Source organism: Desmodus rotundus, chromosome 2 (assembly GCF_022682495.2).
Source record: "Desmodus rotundus isolate HL8 chromosome 2, HLdesRot8A.1, whole genome shotgun sequence".
Classification (NCBI taxonomy): Eukaryota; Metazoa; Chordata; class Mammalia; order Chiroptera; family Phyllostomidae; genus Desmodus; species Desmodus rotundus.
The window spans coordinates 203,151,712-203,174,990 of NC_071388.1; the positions used below are offsets into that span (position 1 = coordinate 203,151,712).

General features: G+C 43.1%; 2 protein-coding genes across 3 annotated transcripts in view; both read left to right on the forward strand.

Moving 5' to 3' along the window:
• The window catches only part of LOC112307899 (nuclear body protein SP140-like protein), a 54,415-nt gene extending 46,149 nt beyond the window's left edge, over nt 1-8,266 (forward strand). For both annotated transcript variants that reach the window (XM_024564072.4, XM_045198178.3), the window contains 6 exons: nt 734-781; nt 5,469-5,584; nt 6,236-6,344; nt 6,652-6,729; nt 6,952-7,083; nt 7,818-8,266. In XM_024564072.4, the coding sequence (XP_024419840.3) occupies nt 734-781; nt 5,469-5,584; nt 6,236-6,344; nt 6,652-6,729; nt 6,952-7,083; nt 7,818-7,895 (561 nt within the window). In that variant the 3' untranslated portion in view covers nt 7,896-8,266. The remainder of the gene's footprint in view (nt 1-733; nt 782-5,468; nt 5,585-6,235; nt 6,345-6,651; nt 6,730-6,951; nt 7,084-7,817) is intronic.
• A 6,685-nt stretch (nt 8,267-14,951) lies between these two features.
• The window catches only part of LOC112308011 (nuclear body protein SP140-like protein), a 53,679-nt gene continuing 45,351 nt past the window's right edge, over nt 14,952-23,279 (forward strand). Inside the window, exons 1-2 of the mRNA XM_053919186.2 lie at nt 14,952-15,066; nt 22,898-23,057. Coding sequence (XP_053775161.1) covers nt 22,899-23,057 — 159 coding nt within the window. The 5' untranslated portion in view covers nt 14,952-15,066; nt 22,898. The remainder of the gene's footprint in view (nt 15,067-22,897; nt 23,058-23,279) is intronic.

Here is a 23,279-nt window from a genome sequence, read left to right on the forward strand (position 1 = left end):
GCAGAGGGATTTAATGCCAAACTAAGGAGTTTAAAGTCATAGCATGGGCAGCGCAGACCCAGGGAGTCTCCTGAGGTGTGACATGACGTATAAAACAGTATCTCAGACAACACGGGGCCCTGAACTGACTGCACTGTCTTCCAGCCCCACAAACATATAGTCAGCCTGCAAGGCTCAGCCCCCATGTCACTCCTGTCTGAATGCCCCCTGACTGGCCTGCCCTGGTCACCCCTTCCCTGGGCTCCCTGAACTCCCGAGGAAGGCCCTTCTCACAGTGTTTATTCTTACTCTCCCATGCCTTCCTTTCGTCTATTTAGACCCCCCTGGGGTTTGTCCTTTATGTGCCCAACATTCTCCAGAGGGTGTGACACCATGTAGGTGTGGGACATGTGTGTGTGTCACTTCGATAGCCCTGGTGTGAGGAGGCAGCTGTGAGTGGCACTGGTGGGAATGGAGAGGGGGTGAGAGGTGTCACAGAGATTGTGAAGGAAACCTCTGAAAAGTTATGAAAAAGCACAGAGCAAGGAAAAAGTTTCCAAAGATGTATTTCTGGGTTCTGTGGACGGATCTGGAAGGACAGGTGAGGAGAGGGAGACGGTTTCTCAATCGGACAGCTGGGCTTTGAGGTGACAGTTGGACATCTGTGCAGAAATGTTTCCAAGGAGGTTGGAATGCCAGGCTCCCAAAACTTAAACACGGGCTAAGCATCAACTTGGATCTTTTTATCTTTCAGCTTGGATTTATCCATCCACCTCCGAAGATACGTGACAAGAATAAAAAGGTGATTACTTTATACAAGTTCTTATTACATAACTGATTTTATATGTAGTGCATCACTTTTATGGTTCCTCAGTTTCATAATTAACTTTGTTTCTTTTTCTCCTTTCCTGTGCCTTTATTGATTTATGTACCTATGTATGTATGTTTGTGTGTATGTATGTATTTTGCCTGCCTTCAGAGTTGCTCCATTGAACATTAGGTGGTATGCCAGGTTACCTGTGAACTGTAAACCATTTCAGATGGGGATGATAAGGAGCCATCAAAATAGACCTCTTAGCTCAGTTTTAGCTATAGATGCAGACGTTGTAAAGTTGTCAAAGGTGTAAAAGCAAACATGATTGTGGAATACATAAAAACATTTTTAATAAGGTCATAGGGTCATCTTCAACTCAATCCCAGATTTTTTTGATAAAGGTTACTATTTTCTAACTTTAATGAAATCTGATGGAGTAATGTTTGCTCCCAGTAATGTTTGCATCCAGATGAACCCGTCTAGTAGACAGTGTATCTCGGGAGATATATGAAACCATATACTACTTCATGATATAGGAAACTAAGAGCATATTTCTTCTCTGATTACTTATATACTCTTTCATCCTTCAATGAAATATATACACAGACAAACAAATTTCCTTCTCAAGCAGAAATTGTTGGCAAATTTTCCATGAGGATGGAGCTCTTGGGGAGGGACCCTTGGGAGATGGATGTAGCCTAGGTGACGGGCTGACCTGGAAAATTGTTTACTTTGATGCCCCCCTTTGGCTCCACCTCAGGGGCTGAGCAGGCTTCCTTTCTATCTGTGAAAGTGGTTCCCCCTCTGTGGAAGAAGGCTGTGGAGGCAACAAACACATACATAATGTGAGTGCAGATTCAGGACAAAGTGGTAGTTTTTTCAAGTTCGTGTATGAATGAGAACTTGAGAAGGAGGGGAAGGTGCGAGGTGCCATTCTCACACACTTCAGGTAGAAATGGCCACCCAGGATGTTCACAGAATTCTACATTAGCTTACACAGAGCTGGCCACTGGGACTTCATCTAGCACTGGGAATGTGAGCTCCAGGCCTTTACATTACCTGATGTTCTGGGTCTTTTGAACACCCAGACATTGGGACATTTCACCCACTGTGTTTAGTAGAGAGAAATTACTGTTGGACCTAGTCAGTGACTACTGTAAAGTCTCCGCCATTCTCCATGTGCCTAGAGTTACTTTATCTGGATTACCTGAAGGATCTAGCAACTTCCAACCCCCTGGTTCCATCCTTATCCGTGGGTGCAACACCTTGCTTTGACAAGGTTCAATTTCCCATACATTTTGTTGCTGGTTTTTTTTTTTTATCAAGAACCAAAGTGACCCACAGTGGCAGATCTCAGGACACATTACTACCTTGGTGGATCCTCTGTACCTCTCAGAACTTCTCTTGTTGATAAAGCCCCTGGTTCCTGGAAACTTCAGTGTCAATTTTGGCACCACATGACAGCTTCCTGTCATCAGATGAGGGCCACTTATACTTTCTGGAAACAGCTGCTGTATGTTGTCATATAATCTGAAGTACTCAGCTAGAACAATGATTTATTATATGCTAATATTTGCTAAAAAGATAACAAATGTTCTCTTTTCCTAAGTGAAACAATACTCATTTATTTACTCATTCAACATACAGTTATTAAGTGCATAGAAATGCCCAATGTCCATAAGTAATATTGAAATAATATCCCTGAGCTCAAGGATTGTTTTGACTTCAATTATTTACCACATAACAAAACCACTGGGGAGCGGAGACTCTAGAGTACCCAAGAGGCAGGCAGCAACATGACCATTTCTCAGGTCACTTTCCAGTGGATCGCACTAGTCTATGTCCTCTCTGCCCTGGGTGGAGACAAAAGCTGAGGCTGCCTGAAGGGAAGGAGGCCAAGTCATTCTACTGACGGTACAAAAGCCCTGCAAGTGCAGTGTGGAGAGGTCAGTTTCCTGTGAAAAGCCATCAGGGGCCATCTTGGGATTTGGGTGAATGGAGAGGGGGTGACCTTCTGGAAGAAGAATTGGAGCACAGAGGACCTTGCTTTCATTTTATCGTTAGGCTGGTGTCCTAGAAGAGCTGCAGGAGGTGTTGGACTTCTATCCGGGACATGTGCATGGTTCCCAGGACCCTCAATAAGAGATGGCGACCTAGAGGGCCCTGTCATACTACCAGTAGCCAAGAGTCTGTCGGGAGGAGAAGGCAACTGTTCCAGCAAGAGTACCCTCTCCCCTGTTAATAATAATGTTTCCTAAGATAGCTATTGCAGGCCAATTCAGCAATGGCTTATGAGATCCTAATGCATTAGTAACCACACTCACTCAGTCTAACTCTCAACTTAGGCTGTACCGGAATCACCTGAAGACCTTGGGAAAATAACATTGCTTTAATCCCACCCTACACAAAATTTTGATTTAACCATTCCAAGTTATCACTTGGACATTAGAATTGTTAAACGGTCTCCAGATTATTTTCATACACAAGTTGCTCATTCTACAATTTAAGGAGAACGCCAATGCCTAAGCCCCACCCAGATCAATTGATCAGAATCTCTGACATTGGGACTGGGATATTATTATTTTATACACTCTCCTGAGACAATTCAAATGTGTGGCTGGGCTAACAAGAGCCAAAGAAATAAGAGCCTGGTCTTGAGTAAAATGTATGGATACAAGATTCTTATGCACTATTTACATTTATTATTTCCTTGTTCTTCTGGGAAGAGGGTCACCACTTTCTGGAGAGTGATGATGATAATCTGTGAGTCCCTAGGGTGAGGAGAAGGAAATTGTCCCCAGGCCTCCATGCTGGAACAGTCTCAGCCCCCACTGGGCCTGTGATTCAGGATTCTCCCAGAACACTGAATGGCAGCTCTTGGCAAGATGTCATTTGGCACTTGCACTTTCTTATATACAGATATAAAACAAATGACCAGACTCTTGATTCTAGTAAGACTTTTCACCCAAAATCCCAGAACAAGATTCAAAATAACTCTTAGTGACTTTTCATCCTTTATTAACATCCTTAATAACATCTGTCACTGCACAGATGGATTGACAGGTGTTATTAGTCACATCTACTCCCAAACCGAGAAAGGAGGCCAGTGCCAGACATGCAGGCTTTCCCAAGATCACCCGCAGGAACCAAGTGGACAATGAGAGGGTGCAGAGTGCGGGGTGTCCCCCTAGTTTCCCTGGGAGGTTGTGGCTGGCTTGTGTCAAAGATTCTCTAGCTCACAGGGAACTGCAACCTGATATTCTAGGATGGGCAGCATCAGTGGTGGTCCCTTGACAAGGAGCATTATTTAGCTGTAGGACCTTATCCAGGGATATAGAGTGGGGAGAAGAATGTGCAGATAGGCCCTCCAAGGCCATCTCAATGTTACCAGATGTCACAGCAGCACCTGACATTGAGCTTCAATATAACTCCTTACACTGTGTTTTCTTCATTAACAAAAACCTCAGTCACAGGCCAGTTCATTGTCACAGATACACATATTTGTATATAACACAGTGTATCTTCATATCTGCTGTGCAAATTTATTTGGGTTTAATGAATAATAGTCAAGATTTGGATGAAAATATTATCAAATTTTATCTTCTCCAACTGAAATTAAGTCTGGTTAAGGACACATATTGAGACTGGTAAGAAATCCAGTTTCAGTTGATTGTACATAAGTTGGGAGAGAGCTCCCCATTCTGTTTACAGCGCAAAGCACTTGCCGCACTCCCTGGACACTCAGAGATGGAGGATCCACACCATACATGCCACGCTGAGTCATGGGCATCTTCCTCAGGCTTCCAGAATCAAAAAGCTCCAGCTTCCCTGGCAAGACATGGTCATTTGTGTCCATGGTCTTTCCAACCAAAAGGCACTGTCACAGGGCCAGAGGCCCTCCAGGCCCAGAATCCATAGTGCAGAAACCTCTACCAGGCCCTTCAACTCAGGAGGAGCCTACAGCCAAGAAAGTAGGAAATTTATTCCATCTTATTAATTTCCCAACATACCACCACCTTTCCATGATTCATTTCAGGCATGTGGTATAGGTATAAGGATTTATCACTTTGTTTCAGAAACTTGATTTTTCTGCAAGGTACTCAGATGATTCAGATTCCCATGAAATCATCCTCTTGTTTTGTTGCCTGTCTCTCTGTGTTAGGATCTCTGGGTTTTTGTTTTGTTTTGTTTTTTAAATTATTTTATTGTTGTTCAATTACAGTTGTCTGCATTTCCCCCCCACGACTCCCACCCACCCCAGTCAAACCCATCTCTGTCCCTTGCTTCCACCTTCCCCCTTTGTTTTGTCTATGTGTCCTTTATAATAGTTCCTGAAAACCCTTTCCCTCATTGTCTTCTCCCCCCTCCCCTCCGAATATTGTTAGATTGTTCTTAATTTCAATGTCTCCAGTTATATTTTGTTGCTTTTTTCTTTTGTTGTGGGTCTCTGGTTTTATAGGAAAAACCACTCTGGTCTGGCCACCCAGGCCCCTCCTCCTGAACTTCACAGCTGACCAAGAATTCTTCTTCTGACACCGCCCGTCCATGCTGTCCCTTCACAGCTCAGAGAAACACATGAGTCCCTGCAGGTTCATACAAAGACCATGAGTCCTAGATTCCCACAGCGCTGGTCATCGGGGGCCCATGGTAATGTGGACATTATTTTATGTTCTAGAAGGAAAACTCAGACAAATGCAAGATCTGCCTGGATGGAGGAAAGCTATTCCGCTGTGAAAATTGTCGGAGGTTCTTTCATGGGAACTGTCACCTCCCACCTGTGGGCACTAAGAGGTTTGTGAGATGCAGCCCCCTGTCTCCTTTTATAGACTGTTCCTCCTGCCATGCACACTCCTTGTGTGGGGTTCCTCCTTGTTTCCTGATGGGGACAGAGTGGGGCTGGAGGTATAGGGTCCAGAAGTATGATCCTGGGAGCTGTTGAAAGAAGCTGGCAATAAGAGGGTAATGTTCTCCTCTCTCCTCTGGGGCACAGGGGCCAGTGGCTGGGTCCTTCACCAACACACTGCTACTGTCCTTTCCAGAACTTCCCCAGCACAGGCACCTTTTCATTGGAGTGGTGATACTGATTGTTTATATTCTGGGCTCATTCATAAAATGAAGAAAATATGGCCTGATTTCCTAATTTCACTACATTTCCAACTGGATGATGAAGGTCTAAGGTCCCCATGGGTTAAGGTCCAGTCTTTGGAGCTCAGGTTGATGGTCAGAGATTCTTGTGCCCACCACCCACCCTGACTCAGCCTTCCACCCACTCATTCCCCTGTGGTTACCCTCTATGGGTAGCACATGAGAATTCTGAAGACCCCTGGAGGTGTCCCCTTCATCCCCAGTCTGTGCCTACCAGCCATTCCTGAAAGAGAACGGTGGCAGCTGTAGTGGCTGTTTCTGGGCTTTGCCCTTTCTCACTTATATCTGACATCTCAGGAATGGTTGGAATTGCACCTTCTGCATAATAGAAAAGTCTTCAGAAAATCAACAGCGTTACAGGGAATCTGAGGTCCTGGAGAAGCTGATGGGGCCTGAGAAGAAGTCGGTGAGTTGAATTTGACCCCAAGCCCTTTCCATTCTGCTCACATGTAAAAAGTCAATCAGTCACAGGATGAGGGGGAGGGTGTCAAATGATGCCTCGTCTTCTGAACACGTCTCAGCAAACTGAAAACTCACCAGAAACTATATGCAGGGGGAATAAAAAAAAATCTTTATCTGTTAGTGTCCAAGAGCAACATGAGTTTGGGGAAACTTCCGGAAGACTGATGTGGGCTTGCGTGTGTCTGGGTATGCCTCTGTTTGGGCTCATTCTCTCCAAGCTGTTTTTCATTCACTGTCTCCTTCTTTTGCAGAAATGTGAGTTCCTCCTCTTAAAGGTCTATGACCATTTGGAGAGCAACATTTTCCCAAATATTCCACATGAAAATTATGTAAGTAACAACAAAAAACCATCAGTACAGGCCACCATGATGTTACGTAACCTTGACAAGGGCACCTGTGGGATTTGTGATCCGAAGACCCTGGGAGGGAGAGCATGAGCTACTTTATCTTCACCTTGGATTTCTGCTGGATTTGATGGGAATCCACAGAAGACAGACATTGAACTCTATCAAAACTCTCCTATTGATTGCTATTGATGTATTTTTCACCAGGTTAGAAAGGCTTCTCAATACCTAGCAAAACTTAGGAAGTTGGACATAATCAAGAAGAAACTAATCAAGGAAAATTACTGCAAAGTGAAAGATTTTAAGGAGGCCATGGACAAATTTTTTCAGGACCCCAGGGTAAGTGGCTCTCATGCATTCGTTTCATTTTCTTTCCATGAGTCCCTCTGCCCTCATTTCCTGGTGCTGGGGATTTTTTAGAGTTTCCCTCATGTTTTACGATGAGCCAGTATGAGCAAGAGTTAAGGAGGTGAGTGGGTTTTTACATTAGGGATTTAAGCTCACCAAGGAGAGGAACTATGAGTCAGAAGGTATACCTGCATCCAGAACTCCTTGAGAGCTTCCAGAAAGGTGACAGGTGCCCATTGAGAACAATCACATCCTTTTTCCTCCACGCCTACAAAGGAGACTGCATCCTAATCACATTATTCCTCTTACCTGTCCCCATTTATACTTAATAAGACCTCTCAGAAGTCCCAAAATGCAGAGTCCTTTGCAAGTGAATCACCATATGGTTACCAGGCGTGACCAAATGGTGGAATGGGAAACCAGTGAGAGGAAGATCAGTGGTTGTACATAGACATCTGTGATATTTGATTTCTATTAAGATCTCAGGTTACTTTTCTAACTCTCACTAAAAGAGACAACCCAAACCTAAGGAGTAAGAGTCCTCAAGAGTAGTAATGATTTCTGTCTGGTCATCAGGAAGTAATCACGCTCTTAGGAAACAAGTTACTCTTAGCTGCGTGTGTTTTTAAACTTAACCTGGTTAAGAGTCCTGATCATTGTCAATTGCAAGGTGTCTAATGACGATGATAATGAGTATCATTATTTTTGTCTCTTTTGTCTTGTAGCGTGACAAATTATACTTAAAACAGGAGGAATTTATGAATAACTTCAAAGAGGTCTTCGCTATTCAGGAAACAAATTAGAACGGCGCACTGGTGCGGTGCATGCTCTTGGCACCCTGAAACACCGCACCACTTTCTGGCAGATTTCTTATCCCCCTGCTGCTATGATGTTGGCTGCTGATGCCACCTCTCCCCAGTGCATTACTTTGGGCCAAATGGAGCCAGGTTCACCTGAATGTTATATCTCTTTGGCCTGGGGGTTAGTTCCCACTCCAAGGTTGAACCAACTATGTTCAGTGACTCATGTTTCTGTGTCCCCCAGGGACTGAGGCTAGAGCTATTGTCCAGCTATGACTACATCCTTGCTTAGCTTTCCCCTCCATGATATCCTGCTTTCCTTACCCTCCTCCTGAGAGAATTCTCACAATAAATCATTTATTCAACAGACTTTATCTCAGGCTTTGCTTTGGGGAACCCATATTAACATAATGGTTTTAGCAAGCCAACCCCTAGGCATGGAGTCCTGATTTGGAACGCTGTCTAGCCAGACAGTTCCAGGCAGAATATTGATAGTACCTGGGGTGCTCAAGCAGTGAGGTCCCCAAACCATTCACCTTCAGAAACTGAATGCGATAAAGGGGAAGATGTATACTACCTGATACAATTGTCTAGCATTCACAAAGGGAGAGATACTAACCGTAAGAACTGTATAATTTGGTGGCCATTTCTAAGCACCACTAATGTGTTAAATATTGAGTACATGACAGGCTTAAATATATTGATTATTACCTACAGCTGGAAGACAGGCAATAAGGAAAGCCTAGCACAGCCCTTGATTTTAAGAAGATAGAACTTCAGAGAAGACTGAATTCTAAGCTCAGTGTGGCCTCTTGAGCCAAAGTCAAGGCCCTGATAAAGAAAGCATGAAGCCCTGAGACTCCGATTGGGGCTTTCTAGGTAGATGCACCTGAACTCTAAACTCTAGATCCCTCTGGTCCCACAGACTTACAAAATGACCCTTTGTCCCTGTTGGTAGAGACCCCTGTCTTACTCCCCATTTTAGACTATGCACAGTTCTCTCAGCATAACAAAACTAGGTATATAAGAAATGAGACTGCTAGCTGAACAGCTCAGCAGAGCTGCAGGACTAGAAGATTTGTGTGGGAGAGGATCTTGGAAAAGGAATGTTACAAGATACCACTGGCAGGCAGTGGAGTCTGCTAATACAGGCACACTCTCCTGGGCCAGAGATTAATTAGCCTGGCAAGTTCCAAAGTCAGTGATTCTGGGTGGTTCTTAGCCCACTTGCTATAAAGCACAGTGCACACTGGATAAAGTGAAAGAAGAAATACTAGACTTGCCAGGGCCAGCAAAATGGAATTGGGGCACTCAAAACCCTTAGGAAGATGGTACAGCTTTACTCTCTACAACTGGAAAACCCATCCTTCAGGTGACTGTGTCCTCAGGAGGCCTCGGAAACACCACTGTAATGGGCATAAGGAATGCACTGTTAAGAGGGCACCTGCACCCTTGAGACGCTCAGGTGGGACTGTCCTCTGTAGGCTGGAATAATGTAGGGGTGATGTACAGAGCTGGATTCTCTCATAGCAAAGGAAAGGATAGGATTCCAGAGTAATTGAAGCTATGTGGCAACACTAAATTGTCACAGCAAGATGAGTAATCTCCATAACGAGCAGCAAGCTGAGAATGACAACCAGGGACCCTGACCCATAGATGTCTAAGGGAATAGCTAATAGAAGATGGTGTTCTCACAAGCAAGACAGAGCAGCCAACAGGACATTGTTTCATATATTTCACCAAAAGATATTTTTAAAAGACGATTAGATGGTTCAGGTGCTACTTAAAAGAAAAGACAACACTCCTTGCCCACTTTCCAGATCTCAGCCAATCCTTGCTCCAGAAGCTGTTGTTAAAAAATGATAAATTTTTATCAGAAAGGAGGGTGCAAATGTACACAGTAATAACCCTCTGAGTTCTTCACCAAAGGGGCTTATGGCCATTTATTCAAGCAACCATATTCAAAACAAAGAAAATATACAGAAATTTTAAGGGTTATTAATACAGTATCTCAATTCACATTTGGGGACCCAAAACATCACCTGTTAGAACACACTTATGGAGGTAAGGTAATGACCACCTAACACTGAGTCCACTTGATACAGGAAGCCACCCAGCCGTCATTTCCCAAGTTCCCAAAGGTGTAATCAGGACACACATAGCAGTTGGCCAACCTGGTTATTTATCCTCTCATTCCTTAACCTAGGAAATAACAGTGACTGGCCTAGGAATGGCCAGAGGGAAGGCTCTGAAAATGAAGCTTTCTTTACTGAAAATAGTAAGTTGAAACAATGTCATAATTCTGGTGGACAGGGGAATGACAGAGGTTGGTACCACCTGCAAAGATTTGAGGATTCAAGGGTTATAATCCCCATTACATCTCCATGTGATTCAGCAGTCTGGCTTAAAGAAAAAGCTAGGTGATTTCTGGCTACTAGATGACTAATAGAAATTCAAACAAAGGTGGGGCTTATGGCACCCAGCACTCAGACCTTGGTGGACTGCTTTCCTCCTCGTAACAGTCCCTGAAGAGGGAGCCCAACTAGTGGTTCTTCCCTTCTGCAGAGCACAGCCCCTCATACCATCTGACCAGAGAGCTCAGTTGGCGGTTTTACCTGATTTGGGTCCCAAGTCATACCATGCCAACCATGGAGCCCATTCTACTACCACGATGTTAAAAAACAAGAAATCAGTAACAAGAGGAAAGCTAAGAAATTCACAAATACATTGAAATGCAATCCCTATCATGATTCCAATGGATCTGGAGTCATGATCAATTTGGGTCATGATTCCAAATTTTACAGAAATAAAAATAAATCCTAAAATTCCTATGAAACCACAAAAGATCCTGAATAGTCAAAGGAATCTTAGAATGCAAAACAAAGCTGTAGGCATCACATTCACTGATTTAAACCAGAGTATGGTACTAGTATAAAAACAACATATAGACAAATACAAAAGCATCAACAAACCAGAAATAAATCCATGTATAGGCAGTTAACCGATATTTGACAATGGAGTCAGAATACTCAGTGGGGAAAGGACATTCACTTCAATAAATAATTTTGGGAAAAGTAGATATTCATGTGCCAAAGAGTGAAAATAGACCCTATTGTACACTACTAACAAAAATTAACTCAAAATGGATTAAACACTTAAATGTAAGACTGAAACCACAAAACTCATAGAAGAAAATTAGCGGAAAAAGGTTTTTGACATTGGTTTTGACAATGGTTTTATATGTGTGGTCACCAAAAGCACAAGCAAAAGAAGCAAAAATAATTGATTGGAATGACATAAAACTAATGAGCTTTTGTACAGCAATAAAAAATAACCAACAAAATTAAAAGGCAATCTATAAAATTGGAGAAAATACTTGCAGACCAAAGTGCCACTGAATAATTGTTTTCCATCTGTTTTTATTAACTGCTTAATGTATTTCACTCAAGAGTCCAGCTACCCTAAGAGATCCTGGCTGGTCAGGCTTGCTGAAGGGCCAGCATCTGGATTAAAGGTCCTTCCCCCCCTGCACACAAACTGTACAAGTTGTCCACCCAAAGAAATAGGAGTCTTTGGAATAGGAGGCAGGAGGCTTGATGGCCAGAGAAACTGTGACTGACTGATGACCCACCCAGAGGACCCCACAGGTAGGCCCTGATGTCTAATGGGAGGAATGAGACAGTCCCAGGACAGTCAGAGGGGTTACAGATCCTGGCACTTTTTCAATGGAGCAGGATGACTGTGGCTCCATTGTCCGGTGCTGTGGAGTTAAAGGCTGAGTGGCCATCTTGCTAGAAGGGGGAGTGTCCACCTCACCCCACTGCACAGCCAAGAACAAGGAAGGTCACTAAGTTGTGATACCTGTGTGTCCCGTTTACCTCGTCTCAAATGTGGGTTGTTCGCTGAGATGCTAGGAGCTCGCTCAGCTGTGTTCTTACCTGGGGGGCCTGTGGCTGCAGGAGGACCTGGAGCTCCCGAGGTCCTGGGGCTCTTGGGAACCACCCATCACCCAACCTCCCAGAGGGGCTCCTCTGGGTTTTAGCTCATATGCTGCTCTGCTTTGCTAGAGAGAAGCGCCTTCTGTCTGAGAGGAGGGGACCTGGTATTCTTTGATTGTCTCTGTGTATGCTGGGTGAGGTGATGTCCCTGAGAGGCTTCACAAGGGCCTGTGTCAGAGTGCAGGGACTAAGCTCTGTGTCTGTTTTCCTAATAGGCCAAATTGTTCCTTATACACACACAGTTGGGTGTTTTCATCCCCTAGTTACACGCACAGGGAGTGAGAACAGGAGGAGATAGAGAGAAGGCTGTGGCCTGAAACCCCTGGAAAGACACAACTGTATAAATAAATCCTTCAAACTAAAACCAAGTTTGATAACCCTTATTCGATCTCTTCCTTTAGCAAAGAACACATATTCTTAGGCTTCTCCGCAACAACTTATCTGTCTCATCATTTTGGGTGGTTTGTAAAGTATTCACTCCAACTGAAATTCTAGAATAAACCATGTTTTTTTTCCAGACCTATTGTTTGCTGTCTTATTTTGTTTATAAAGGAGCCCATTCTAAATAGTTGTGTGTTTCTGCTCCAGTGAGCACAGAAGTACAAAGTGTATCAAGCCTGGCTTGTGTCTCCTAACAAATATGTGCCTTTGGTGCTCTGCACAGCAGCATCTCTCCTGCTTGGTGGGCAGGCGCTCAGGGGCACTGGACCCACTGGGGTCTCCAGAAGCCAGAACAGGGCTGAGCGTGCGAATGGGCACAGCTGGTCTGCTGCTTACATGCAAGGACAAAGCTTTCTGCTTCTGATCTGTAAGAGTGAGCTCCTTAACCAGCCATCCTCTTGCAGAAAATTGCTGGAAACCCTGGGCAATATTTGAAGAATAAAGCTTGAAACCCAAGAAAGTGAACAAAAACAGGACAATTCTGCAAGGAAGTCAAATCTCACAAGCAGCAAACACGTGATGTTGCCAGTGTACTATCACCAGACTCTGAGAGCAGCCACAGGCTTGTTGGGTGGTCAACCCTTTGGTAGAAAGTCCACCTTCTTCCTGGTCAGCAAGTTCAGGCAACCAGTCTTTCTGGGGGGCAAGAGGGTAATCCCAGAAAGGAGAAGGTCATAGAGAAACCTCAAAATACCAGCATTCTTCCTGGTAAAATCCAGATCAAGGGACGTGGCGTAGATGTGTGCCAAAAATAATCCTTAAATCTGAACCCCAGAAGTGGACTTACCCACATGGCCTCTGACTGCTCCAATCAACTGCTTGCACATACACCACCCCAAAGGCTGCTGTCCTTGTGCACTTGAGCTTGGAGGAGCACAGAGCCCTGGCCTCTCCAGCACGATGAGCCCAGGGAGACCCCCCAGGGAGCAAACTCACCTTTCACAGAACTCCCAGTCTGAGAGTGTCCCCAAAAAGAAGGGAGGTCAGGGGGACCAGGAGCCCTGCTGGTTGATGGGCCGCCTCCTAGACGGGGACATTAAGGTGGGGCCTGAGCCTTCCCACTTAGGGCCAGGTGCCTCTCCCTCTTCATTCCTGCATCCACAGGGGTGCAGCAGGTCTTCATCCTCTTGCTGCTACTTCGCTTCTTCCTGACCTTGAACTTTCAGGTGCAGACTCCCTACACCATCTCGGGGACACACCTCTGTCCCCACAGGATATCACAGGCTGGAGACTCAGCCCACTACTGATGTCTGATTGGAAGCTGCTCCTGGTGAAGCTAAGGAAGCCCATCCCCTCCCTGAGTCCTCTGCCCCGTGCTCCCCTCAGTCAGTGCTTCTCCTGCTTTCCAGGTTTCCAGGTCCCATAGCTCAGGCAACTTCCCTGAAAACAGGAATGGTCCCTGTTGTCAGTGCTCCTTGCCAGCACAGAAAATGCCCCAAGCACTGCCCTCTTCCCTTCACATCAGTCCAGGAGGATTGTCAGGGGGTCCACCTGCTTCCAAAGATGGCCTTATCTGGGTCCTAACGCATGTGGGTCTGACCTTGTTTTCTGGATCACAAATCTTTGTTTTCTGCACAGAGCCCTCCTGATCCCACAGAAACCACTGCTGTTAGCAGAGCGGGGTGTCTGCCAGCTTATCCTGGCCTGACAAGTATCCCATTCCCTTCGGCCATGGCAACCCCAGTTTGGGAGTGTCCACCATGGGCCCGGCCCCTGTGGGTTTCCCACCCAGGCAACTCTCATTCATGTGGTGATCTTGGTGACTCTAAGCAGAATAAGGGAAAAGCGGGCACAGTTATGCCAACACCCAGCCCAGGGGGGCATAGTCTCCTGCTCTGGGAGAAAGGAGAGTGAGGGGAGGGGAGACGTTGGAAAGACTGGTGTCATCTGTGTCAGACCTTGTCTGGGTCCCCTGAACCATGGATGCCAGAAGCAGAGGACAGCTGTGCTTAGCACAGGCTCAGCTTACTAACTTTTCTACCCACAGTGACCAATGAGGGAGGAATCGGGGGAAGGAGAGACCCCCCATGTGTGCAGCATATGGAGCACACCGAGACCCTGCACTCTGGGAAAGAAACACCCTCTTCAGTGCACAGAGTCTGTGCAGATTGATATTTGCTCCTTTGGGGTAAAGAAAGAACATATGTGGAGAGACAGTAGAAACTTCCCTGTATCTTACATGTAATTGGGCCACAGCCCTTTGTCCCAGCCAGAGGGAGTCCGACTCAGGGAACAAACATGGAAACCATCGCTCTAAGAATGGCGCTTCTCCAGCCCTGTGTCTGAACAGGAGACCTAGTTCCCCTGCTTGCTCTCAGAAAGTCGGAGCTGTGAGACCAGTGGGATTCACTGATGTTTTCTGTATCTTTGCACAAACAAGGGGACTCCTGGAGGGCAGGGCTGCTCATTGCTCTGTGTCCTCTTCCCTCACCCCTCCAGTCCCTGACTGTCCCTCCTGGTCCTCCGGAGGCTCCTGCTGCAACATGTCTGGATGGCTAAGAGCCCTGTCGGGCTGCAGGAGGAGGGAGACATGTCTGACAACACTCCAAAAGTTATTTTCACTTCTCATTTCCCTTTTGGGTGGAGCCTTCTCATAGTAAGTTACAAACTTCCTGCTCAGTGCTAACTAGGCTGAAACCAGGCCGAAAGCAGGTTGGGGACACCATAGGGATCAGAGACCCAGGCAGAGCCAAGGGCAAGACAAAGGTCACTGGGGACAGCAACTTCAGCACCAGGTCAGTCTCTGTCTTCCTTCCTTTAACTTTCTGGCTGTGCTGCAGCTTTAGTGCCTGGCATTAGACACTCACAGAAACCTTGACTTTAGTCCAGCTTTACAAGAACACTCACGGGCAGTGTAGTGGGATGCAGGAATATGGACGAGGAAATCGCATCTTTAAACAGCAGAGGGACAGTTGCTGATGTGAACACAGCGGCCACAGCCCGCAGGACTCTTGTCTTACACCCACTGCTCCGCCACTGGGGAGCCATCTGGACTGGGCTGTGCTTCCTGAGGTTTTGAGGCAGCGATTTGTTATTTTCTCATGACCTCTGGACCCTCTTGCTCCCCTAGGCCCCCTCTACCTTCACCTAGGTCATTTCAAAGAGGGTACTTTAGAAAATACAATATTCAGGGTAAGCATCTGACTTTTCAAATCTGGGTGCCTTGTCCCCACACCTGACCTGGGGACAGATCAGCACCCAGCCTGTGCTGCTCTCAAGCTGGGGGTCTGGTTCTTCCTCCAGGGATCTTGGTCTAAGGACGTCAAAGGAAGAGGAAGGACCAAGATGCCAAAGACCAGTGCAGGCTGCTGTTGCATTTGTACTTTGATTTTCTGCTCTGGGTGGGCTCTACCTCTGACAAGGAAAAGGCTAGAAATCCTACCTTTAATAATGGGTCAGAAATAACATTACTTAATATGTTTAATTCTTTGATTTTTTTAATACAAAATAAATACATTATACATTGCTGGTCATAAATATTCAAATAACATGTATATAGAGGGGGAAAGTCCTATTCACCACCCACCCCCTGCAGCTTCCAGTCCTGGTCCTGCTGAGTGTTGTGGGCACAGCCTTTTATGTCTCTTCTGTGCATTTACACACACGACTTGTTTTCCTAAATGCGTAATTTCTGTCTTGTTTTTTAATGAATGAGATTATATTGTATACACCATTCTGGGTTTCACATTTTTTAAACTTTAATATTAAACTTGTTAGAGGGTTTTTTTCAAGTGAATAAATATTGCATCTACCTCATTTTTATGAACACTGCATACTACTTCTTGGAGTCGCACCATAATATTTAAATTACGTTCCATTGAAACCATTTGTGTTGTTTTTAATTGTTCATATTAACAAAAAATGTAAATATCAATTATATAGTTATGTTTTGCATATATACAAATATTTGTCTTGTGTCAAAAACCAAAAGGTAAAATTGTTGAGGCAAGGGGTCCTAATATTTAATGGTTTATAGATCCTACCAAATTGTGTTCCTTGTGGCTGACCCACTGTATGCTCCGACCACTGGGTGCAGCCTGTTAATTTGCATTCTTTGATTGCATGGGAGCTTCAACAGGTCTTCAGGTCTATTGGTCATTTAAATTGCCTCTTCTATGAATTGCCAGTTTATTTTTTTGCCAATGTAATCAGTTGAGGTGATCGTTCTTCCTTTAACGATAAGGGAGAGTCTGCTACATAGTCTGAAATTTATTTATTTTATTTTTTCATTATATTTAAGTATATTTTATTGATTATGCTATTACAGTTGTCCCATTTTTTTCTCCCCTTTATTCCCCTCCACTCTGCACACCTCTTCCTGCCCACATTCCCCCCCTTTAGTTCATGTCCATGGGTCATACATATAAGTTCTTTGGCTTTTACATTTCCTATATTATTCTTAACCTCCCCCTGTCTGTATTCTACCTACCATTTATCCTACTTATTCCCTGTAACTTTTCCCCCATTCTTCCCCTCCCCTTCCCTACTGATAGCCCTCCATGTGATTTCCATTTCTGTGATTCTGTTCCTGTTCTGGTTGTTTGCTTAGTTTGTTTTTGTTTTTGTTTCTGTTTTTAGGTTCGGTTGTTGATTGTTGTGAGTTTGTTGTCATTTTACTGTTCATATTTTTTATCTTCTTCTTTTTCTTAGATAAGTCCCTTTAACATTTCATATAATAAGGGCTTGGCGATGATGAACTTCTTGAACTTTACATTATCTGGGAAGCACTGCATCTGCCCTTCCATTCTAAATGATAGCATTTCTAGATAGAGTAATCTTGGATGTAGGTCCTTGTATTTCATGATTTTGAATACTTCTCTCATGATTTTGAAGCCCCTTCTTGCCTGTAAGGTTTCCTTTGAGAAATCAGCTGACAGTCTTATGGGAACTCCTTTGTAGGTAACTATCTACTTTTCTCTTGCTGCTTTTAAGATTCTCTCCTTCTCTTTCATCTTGGATAATGTAATTATGATGTGCCTTGGTGTTTGCTTCCTTGGGTCTAACTTTTTTGGGACTCTGTGCTTCCTGGATTTCCTGGAAGTCTATTTCCTTGGCCAGATTAGGGAAGTTCTCTTTCGTTATTTTTTCAAGTAAGTTTTCAAATTCTTGCTCTCCCTCTTCTCCTTCTGGCAACCCTATGATTCAGATGTTGGAACATGTAAAGTTGTCCTGGAGGTTCCTAAGCCTCTCCTCATTTTTTTGAGTTCTTGTTTCTTCATTCTGTTCTAGTTGAATGTTTATTTCTTCTTTGTGGTCCAGACAGTCGATTTGAGTCCCGGCTTCCTCCCCTTCACTGTTGGTTCCCTGTACATTTTCCTTTATTTCACTTTTCATAGCCTTCACTTTTTCCTCTATTTTGTGACTATATTCAACCAATTCTGTGAGCATCCTGATTACCAGTGTTTTCAACTGTGCATCTGATTGATTGACTATCTCTTCTTCACTTAGTTGTAATTTTTCTGTAGCTTTAATCTGTTCTTTCATTTGGGCCATTTTTTTTTTTTTTTGTCTCAGCACACCTGTTATGTAGTAAGGGGAAGAGCCTTAGGTATTCACCAGGGCTGAGCAACCCAGGTTGCTGCGTTCTGGCACTGTCTGTGGGGGAGGGGTCCCAGAGGGAATGATGCCACTTGCTCAGCTCTCTGCTGGCTTTCAGTCACTTCCCCTGCTACCCACAATCAAATTGGGCCCTTCTGGTGCTGCTTCCTGGGTGGGTGGGCTTGTGTACATTCCAAGACCCTGTGGGTCTCTCCAATGAACTCTCCTGTGAGGCTGGGAGTTTCTCCGGCCGCCACAACCCCCACAGGTTTTTCCAGTCAGGGGTTTTGGGACTTTGTTTCACCACACTAGAACCCTGGGTTTCACAGTTTGTCTCACTCCTCAGTTGTTCCTCCTGGTTTGTATGCAGGCAAATGTTGGACCACCCGGTCTGCCAGCCACCACCTTGCCCGTCCTGGTCCTCCAGCCCCTGCCTTGCCACGCTTCCTCTCTGCCCAGCTGCCCATCTCGGCCCCTCCTACCGGTCTGGATGAATTTCTTCTTTAACTCCTTGGTTGTCAGACTTTAATACATTTCTATTTTCTGTCAGTTATGGTTGTATTTTATTTTTAAATTTGTTGTTGTCCTTCTTTTGCTTGTGCAAGGAGGCACAGTATACACCTCCATCTTGGCCAGAAGTCTCTTAAATTATTTTTAATCTATATTCTTACGATTGTTAGTTTTGAATTTGAAACCCTATTATTCAAGTTTTTGATATTTAAAACAGGTCATTTAACTATAATTTTTCTTTAACATTCAGATCAACACTTTAAGTTTGTTAATATACTTTGAAACCTTACATTGAAGTAGTTTTTATTTTGCAAAATAAAATTCTTCTTTTTCTAGATTATCTTTCTGCCTACAGATTCTCCACACATTTTGTTAAGGAGAAACCTAGGTATTTTATATTTGGTGCTGTTGTTAATGGTATTGGCTAATTTAATAATGAATTCCAATTTTTCAATGATGGTATGTACAAAAGCCATTAATATTTTTATATTACTTTGCAGACTTTGTCCATGCCATACTTACTTATTACTTCAGTAGGTATTTTGGTGAATTTTGGGGGATTTTCTGCATAGACAATTATGTCATCTGCAAAGACAGTTTTATTTCTTCCAAACCCTATAGTTTAATTTCATTTTCATTTTCTAGTACGCATTCCAGTACAATATTGAATAGGACTTGTGAAAGGGAACATCTTTCCTTGTTCCTGATCCTAGGGGAAAATTACACAGTTTCTCAACAGTAAGTCTGATCTTAGCTACGGGCTTCTTGTGGATGTTCCTTCTCCAGTTGAGGAAGTTCCTTTTTATGTCCAGTTTGCTAGGGGTTTCTTCATGAATGGAAGTAGATTTGTCAAATGAACTTTCTGGATCAGCTGACATGATCACTCCATTTTTCTTCTTCAGCCTCTTGATATGGAGGATTACATTGATTGACTGATTTGGAATATTAAACCAGCTTTACATATCTGGAGTAAATTCCATGTGGTCATGAGTATAATTTTTCTATAGAGTGCTGTATGCAATTTGCTAGTGTTTTGGTGAAGATTTTTGCATCTCTATTCATGTGAGTTATGGGACTGTAGTCGGTCTTTCTCTGCTTTTGGTGTTGCGGTGTGCTGGACTCGGGATGAGTTAAAAAGTGTTCCCTCCGCTTCTATTTTCTGGGCAAGGCTTGGAGAACTGGTATAATTTCTTAGTTCAGTATTTAGTAGATTCACCAATGAAACTATCTGAGCCTGATGCTTACCTTTTTCAAAGTCAAAGTGTTAATTACTCATTCATTTTTTAAAAGTATAGATTTAAATATAGATTAAATGCAAACACAATAAATATCCAAAAGACTTATCTTGCCAAAATTGACAAATTGATTCTAAAGATATGTGGAAAAGCAAAAGACCCAGAAAACTCAAGACTATCTCTTTCCAACTGAATTCAAGACTTCTATCAGCTATAGTTATCAAGCCAATGTTTTACTGACATAAGGACAGACAAATAGATCGACGGTACAGAAGAGAAAATCCAGGTTTAGACATGTTGGCTTTTGAATATTCTTATAAACTTGGAGTAGGCAAAGATATCTTAGATAGTATACTAAAGTCATTTACCACAAAAGAGAAAGATGGACAGATTGGACTTCATCACCATTGAAATTTCTCCTCATTATAAGACAGAGTTAAAAAAAAAAGAAAAAAAGAAAAAAAGGCAAAGCACAGATTGAGGAAAAAGGTTTACCACAACTATTTTAAATAAAATGCTTATACCTAAAATATAAAACAAACTTTTATACATCTTTAAGTAAAAGACAACTCAATAATGTATACGGGCCGTAGACCTGAACAAACACTTCACAGAAAAAGGTACATGAATTTCCAATGAGCATATGAAATTGTTTCCAACATCATCAGTCATTAAATAAATATAGTCAAAAGCCAAAAAGGGGTAGGATTGAGGGTGGGAGGTGGAGGTGAGTGGGGTGGGGAGAAGTGGCAGTGAGAAAATGGAGACAACTGTACTTGAACAACAACAATAAAACTTTTTTTAAAAAACTATGAGATACCACAGAGCACACTGGAATGATGAAAGTAGAGAGACTTCTAATAAACTTTGAAAAACAGTTTTGCATGTGTGAAAACAGTTAAATGTACTCCTACAGGATGACCCAGCAATTCCACTCCTAGTTATTTACCCAAGAGAAACAAAAACCTACTACAAAAAGATTTAAACAAGAACAGTAGTTTTATTCATACCCATACTAAACTGGAATCAACTCAGATGTCCATTAGCCAGAAAATGACTAAACAGATTCTGGTAGCACACACAATGGAATGCCACTGAACAATAAGAGGAACAAATTTCCAATCACACAACAGCATGGATGATGAGCAAAAAAAGTCAGACACAAAAGCAGACATGCTGTCCTATTCCATTTATGAAATGTAGTAACAGGCAACCCAAACATATGGTGACAGAAAGGACACTAATGTTTGCCACAAAGAGGTTGCCTGTCTCCAGCTGGTCAGGATGCAGGCTGAGGGGTGGAGGGTACCTCACCCTGTTCTTCATTTTCCAAAGACCATGTTAGTTTTCAGCATCATGTCTCCCTTTCAGTCTCCACTGCCGTCAAGATTCCACAGGGCACCTGGTTACCTCCTGACCGCTGGCAGCACCCTTCACCCACAATAGCAATCAATGCTCCTCTGACCATTTGTTTGGTTGTTGAAATTTCTCATTTGTCACTGCCCCCTGCCATTCTCTTTCTCATTGTCAAACCAATTTTTAATTATCATTTTAGTGGCATTTTTTATTACTTTATTGTTGTTCAATTACAGTTGTCTGTATTTTCTCCCCACCATTTCCCACCCCCACCCCAGCCAAACCCACCTCCCTCCTTTGCTTCCACCTTCCCCCTTGGTTTTGTCCATGTGTCCTTTATAGTAGTTCCTGAAAACCCTTCTCCCCACTGTCCCCTTCCCCCTCCACTCTGGCTATCATTAGATTTTTCTTAATTTCAATGTCTCTGGTTATATTTTGTTTGCTTTTTTCTCTTGTTGATTATGTTCCAGTTAAAGGTGAGATCATAGGATATTTGTCCCTTACTGCCTGGCTTATTTCACTTAGCATAATGCTCTCCAGTTCCATCCATGCTGTCACAAAGGGTAGGAGTTCCTGCTTTCTCTCTGCTGCATAGAATTTCATTGTGTAATTGTACCATAGTTTTTTTATCCACTCATTTACTGATGGGCACTTAGATTGCTTCCAGCACTTGGCTATTGTAAATTGGGCTGCTATGAACATTGGGGTGCATAGGTTCTTTTGGATTGGTATTTCGGGGCTCTTAGGGTATAATCCCAGCGGTAGAATTACTGGGTCAAAAGGCAGTTTCATTTTTAGTTTTCTGAGGAAATTCCATACTGTTTTCCACAGTGGCTGCACCAGTCTGCATTCCTACCAACAGTGCACTAGGGTTCCCTTTTCTCCGCTTCCTTTCCAACACTTGTTTGTTGATGTGTGTATGATGGCCATTCTGACTGGTGTGAGGTGGTATCTCATTGTGGTTTTCATTTGCATCTCTCTGATGGCATTTTAATAAGACAGAAGATAAAGACTCATCTCCAATCTGCAATCTTGAACCAGAGACTTGTTTTTTACAGAATTTGACACAATAATATGACAATTTTATTTCCTGATGCATGTTGAGTGCTGGGAAGAGCCAATAATTTTTTCTGATTTGAAAAAGGAAGCATATGAGGCTTCATGATGTTTAGAAGTGCAAAATGTCTATTAAAAGATTATTATCAGAGCAATAAAATGATCAACTAAGAAGCAGAATTACAGACTCAGGTTGACAACTAAATTCACAGAAAGCAGCAGCCATTTCTGAAATTCAGATGCCTAAAACAATTCATTAAATACAACAATAGCACAGACAGATATATATTCATGCAAAGCATAAGTCCCAGGAGAAATGATTGATATTCATGTGAAATTTCAGTTTATGCCTTATTATATCATTATTTACAACATCTTATCGTTTGTAAACTAGTTTTATAATTCAGGATGGTATTTCTCTTAACTTCTGTAGGTCAGAGAGGGAGCACCTTGTTTTAATCTTTTTGAGATTTATTTTCTTTTAGTTGTTAATTAAGATGCATTTTTAAGCTGAGATTCTATTTTTATTCAATTGTTTCTTATTCCTCTGTGAATGATCTGTTCATTGCATCTCACTTTTGTACAAATTACATTTCATAAAAAATTCTAAATATGTTTCGGAGGCAATAACTTTACAATGGTTTTGATGAGGACAGGCTGGAATTTTTCAATACTGTGTATGTTTTTATAATCCACCATGTTTCACTTTATTATAGCTTTGTCTATTGCTTCACTTCTATTTGTTCTAATCTCTACTCAGGACCATTTACTTTATATAGCTTGGTTCTTCCCAGCCTATCTTTCATATATACGATGTTACAGCATACCAAAATCTTGATGACCATTTTGTCATGGTAACCCCTCTCCCTAGGATGTCTGCAGAAGCCCAGAACATAGACAACAGCATAGAGAAGGTGGCACTGAGGCTCTTCAAAAAGCATAAGGTGGCAATTTCACATAAGATGCAACATTCATTTCCTTTCTTGGAACTTCTCCATGACCATGACTTCATCACCAGTGAAATGTATGATGTAAGTGAGGTTTACTTTGTCACCATCTGGTGCACCAGCCCTAAACTGAGTTTTGCTTTGATGTTTTGGAGTCAAACATCAGACACAATGAGACACCTGAGGAGTCTCCTGTGAGTGGGGACCTTCTCATGTACCGCTGTAAGTGTTCCCACAAGGTCAGAAGGGAGAAGAAAAGCAGGCATTACTGGAAACAGTCCTGCTGTTAACCGAGGGAACATTGCT